Source organism: Anneissia japonica, unplaced genomic scaffold (assembly GCF_011630105.1).
Source record: "Anneissia japonica isolate Jap-2015-1 unplaced genomic scaffold, ASM1163010v1 scaffold288202_len37801_cov127, whole genome shotgun sequence".
Lineage (NCBI taxonomy): Eukaryota > Metazoa > Echinodermata > Crinoidea > Comatulida > Comatulidae > Anneissia > Anneissia japonica.
The window spans coordinates 8,332-12,023 of NW_022693126.1; the positions used below are offsets into that span (position 1 = coordinate 8,332).

Sequence of the window (3,692 nt, forward strand, 5' to 3'; positions counted from 1 at the left end):
TATATTTGCCCAGTCAGCGTCGCCCAAGTCGACTGCACACTAGTAAAAAATTTGTCATTGTTTTAAACATTCCAAAATTATGAATGTACCAATTATTCTCCACAGTGGCGGATTCAATGGGGGACCCAGCCGCCACCCTCCCACCTATTTTTATTTTTTAATTATAAAATATGGAGGGGAAAAATTATTCAAATTTAAGTACGGTATGAGAGTGCAACTTCTGGCCATCTACTGTAGAGGTGCCATAATCATTAATTTTCTTACCTCAGCCACAACCATGGTGGTATTAGCACCCTATCTGTATTTAGAATTATAATTGTTTACATGGTATTTTTATATCATTCGTTGTTGTCATGAGGAGAGCCCGTCGACAGTAGATTAATCTACTTTTGGGCAACCCTGCCTCATGAAAACTATATTTTTATATATATTATTATGGTGCAAATGAAATGAAATGAGTCCTTCCCAGGGCCACCTCTATTTCAAATAACTGGAGCAGTCATTCCTCCATAATATTATAAAATTGAACATTCTGCACACAATATAAAAGGTCTTGTGTTATGTAATATAAATCGAAAAGATTTATCACCGTTACTTTGTGTTCGACTTTCCCAGGTTGATAACTTGTGGGCCTAAAGTCCTGGGCCTAAGTATTCAACAGATAACGTGAAAATATCATTTTGGTGTGACAATATTGTATTGCCTTAGGTTGCCACAGAATGTGCATTCTGAAAGTGGGTTGCCACCTAAAAAAGGTTGAGAAGCTGGGGTTTAATGTATTGTTCAATAAGGAAATTAAAACAATTTTACATGAACAATTTATTTTAATGGAGGGATGATGGGCCTAATAAATGAAAATTACAACTTTATTACAACATGATTGCTGAAGTTTACATTTATTATAGTTATTGTTTACTGCTTTTAAACAAAACTGCCGTAACTACATTCCAGAAATAGAAAAAGTTTTTCTTACAAGTTATAAAATTAGTAATTGTAATACTGAGTATTGTGTTTAGGGGCTGTGCAGAATCATTTACATTGCCATAAACAACCATAACAACAGGACCTGTGTCATACGCCCGACATATTACAATCATCCAAATGTACTGTAGTCCAAACTTTTTTAGGCTATCTTTTCCTGGTGTAATGCAAAATCTGATTCAAACATGGCAAGTAATGATATAATAAGATTACCACTATATGATAGTTTGTTACATTTTAATGACTGAACAAAAAGTGCTACAGAAAAGGTGCCAGTTTCAAGTTTTCAAGACAACCTTTGAGATGTCTTCTCATTTGACTCTGAGTAAACCTGAAATATAAGCACAGAATAGTATTGTAAATATGAGACATTGACTGAAGTTTAAGTTACTTCAAGCAAGACTTTTTTATACCTTCCTTAAATAGTAAGCATATAGTAAAGATTTGAGAAATTGAGGTGGCAGGTGGAATTAAAATGTTTTTAAAATAATGCATTTCTTTACAGTTCTTATTAGTTGCATGTGATGTCAAGCAAAATCAAATTTTATCTTCAAACCAAATCAACAGTATCGGATGCTAGCAGTTTTGTATGAAAAAGTCTTGCTACATTAAGGCCAATATGCAATTTGGTATGTAACAATGATATATCAATATTTCATCTTTGCATTATTTTATGAAATGGTGACTGTTTTATTGTGGAGACTGTTAGCTCTTTATTTAACTTCTTGTGACCCAAAAATGGCGCACCATATAGATTTTAAAAATTGTTAACACTGCAGTTCATATTTCTTTTAATGCCTACCACTATGCACTTCACATTAAGATTGTCTCCTAATTAAAGATTCTCTCCATTTCAATACCACATTTTTGCAACTCCAAACGAATGTATGTGTTTTTAAAAATAAGAATTATTCTAATTAAAATTAAAATCCAAGCTGTAAAGACAAAGAACCCTGGTCCTAAAAAGTGGAGGTCTTCATTGAAATGGAGGCTTGTATTGTAATACCCAAGTCATACAAATGAAACCAAAGAAAAACTGGGCGAGTATGGTATTGAAATGGACCTACATCTATAGGGAAGATTTAATGTTTTGAGGTCATTTCTTACCTCATTTGAGGGATGTCATCGCTTCTGGCAGCTGCAAAGGCATATGCAATAGCGTAAAGCCCACAACTGTAGACATCAGTTTGCTGCTGGCATCTCTGGAACACTATGTTCTGATTTAACATGCTTTTGTCCATTCGAGCTAGTTGCTGAAGAAACAAAGATGAAGTATCGCTTAAATGTGTCGTTCTAATGCTGTCCACTACCATGACTTTGGAACCTTTCAGATAGGCACAGAACCAGTGGTCCCTTTGTTTGTCATGTATTATCTGCAATAAAAAAGAAAGTATGGAAAATATGAAAATGAGATTGTGAACTAATTTAGTATGGTCCAATACATTGCATCATTTTATAGTATGACACCACAAAATAAAAATAAATTGTTTAACCCCCAAAATGTGTTAAGTAGTAGTCCACTAATATAACCAATATCATATAAGCCACTTCTGTATTTTCATAAATGCACAAGAGAACAGAGCATTAGTACAGGGAGATGTAAAAAAATGTATTTTTACATCTCCCTGATTAGTACTTGTTCACAGGCACTGTATATCATACTCTATTTTCAATTGCTTACACTTCTACTACTAATTCTAATTTATGGATGCCAGAAACAAATTTACTTATACTGTACAACATACTAACCTGAACAAAACGATTTATTTTATCTCCCTTGTCTAGATAACATTCATATCCTCTGCCTTTCAGCTTCTGTCTCATAGGCGACTGACAAAGTACGCTGGGATACTGATTCATAATTAGCCGCAATGCGCCATGGATAAGGTTGTCATTCAACTTCCCTGTTGGACTAACCAAGATTGCCCTATCCAATACTGATAACATCAGTGGTATTACCCACTTAGCTGCATTTGGATCAGGCTCCATTGCTACTGTCATAACTTCCAAGTCAATGCACTGTAAATTTTGAATAAGTTTAAAAAACAAATTAAAGCAAACAACAAACTATTTGTTAATGTTATAAGTATTAGACATTCAGCCCAGGCAAATGAAACAAATTTGTATGATTTATATTAAAATATTACTGACCACTCCTACTCCTACTAAATTGTAAATGCTTACTGTCTGTCAAATACAAAAGTACAGCTCGTTTTTAAATTAAATTTTATCATTATTGTACCTCATCTACTTGCACATCTGGATCAGCTGATTTTTCAACAGTAGTAGTTCCCTATAAAATAAGTAATAAACTATATTATGTACATACAGGGAAAGAAATGGTGGTCTTTTATCTGATTTATAATATATTTTCCTAAAATTGTTACAAGCTTTGATTTTGCATAATTTATGCATTTTTTAATATTTTAAAAATATTAAGTGGTATATTTTCTTATCAAGACATTGTTTTTTCCTACACTTTTAAATTTGAGATATTTTTTTAATTCTTTATATATTTTTAGTTTAGAAATTTCGTAGGTTTCAACATCAACAATATGGACATGATTTCAGAGAATTTTTGTGGCAACAACACGCAGCATCGACAAAATATGGTTATCTTTTTACCTTCCTAATTTTATTCTTTTCCATTTTAGACTGGTGTTCAGCATTCATTGGTATTCCATCCATCTAGAAAAAATCAATACATACAG

At 32.8% G+C, this 3,692-nt stretch overlaps 2 protein-coding genes across 2 annotated transcripts in view; both read right to left on the reverse strand.

The window, feature by feature from the left end:
- Positions 1 to 757: 757 nt before the first annotated feature.
- Positions 758 to 3,268, reverse strand: LOC117100666. Its single transcript, XM_033240453.1, has 4 exons — positions 3,224 to 3,268; positions 2,731 to 3,000; positions 2,089 to 2,354; positions 758 to 1,312 (listed from the first exon to the last, which is right to left on the reverse strand). The coding sequence occupies exons 2-4, from the start codon at positions 2,980 to 2,982 to the stop codon at positions 1,240 to 1,242; spliced, it is 591 nt and encodes a 196-aa protein (XP_033096344.1). The 5' UTR covers positions 2,983 to 3,000; positions 3,224 to 3,268; the 3' UTR covers positions 758 to 1,239.
- Positions 3,269 to 3,563: 295 nt separating this feature from the next.
- Positions 3,564 to 3,692, reverse strand: part of LOC117100667 — a 5,605-nt gene continuing 5,476 nt past the window's right edge. The window contains exon 6 of the mRNA XM_033240455.1: positions 3,564 to 3,669. Within this exon, the coding sequence (XP_033096346.1) occupies positions 3,595 to 3,669 (75 nt within the window). The 3' untranslated portion in view covers positions 3,564 to 3,594. The remainder of the gene's footprint in view (positions 3,670 to 3,692) is intronic.

Coding starts and splice junctions, on each gene's coding strand:
- LOC117100666 (XM_033240453.1), bottom strand. CDS start 2,982: ATGACAGTAGCAATGGAGCCTGATCCAAATGCAGCTAAGTGGGTAATA. Junction 2,355..2,730: donor AAATAAATCGTTTTGTTCAG/GTTAGTATGTTG, acceptor TTTTTATTGCAG/ATAATACATGACAAACAAAG. Junction 1,313..2,088: donor GATGACATCCCTCAAATGAG/GTAAGAAATGAC, acceptor CTTATATTTCAG/GTTTACTCAGAGTCAAATGA.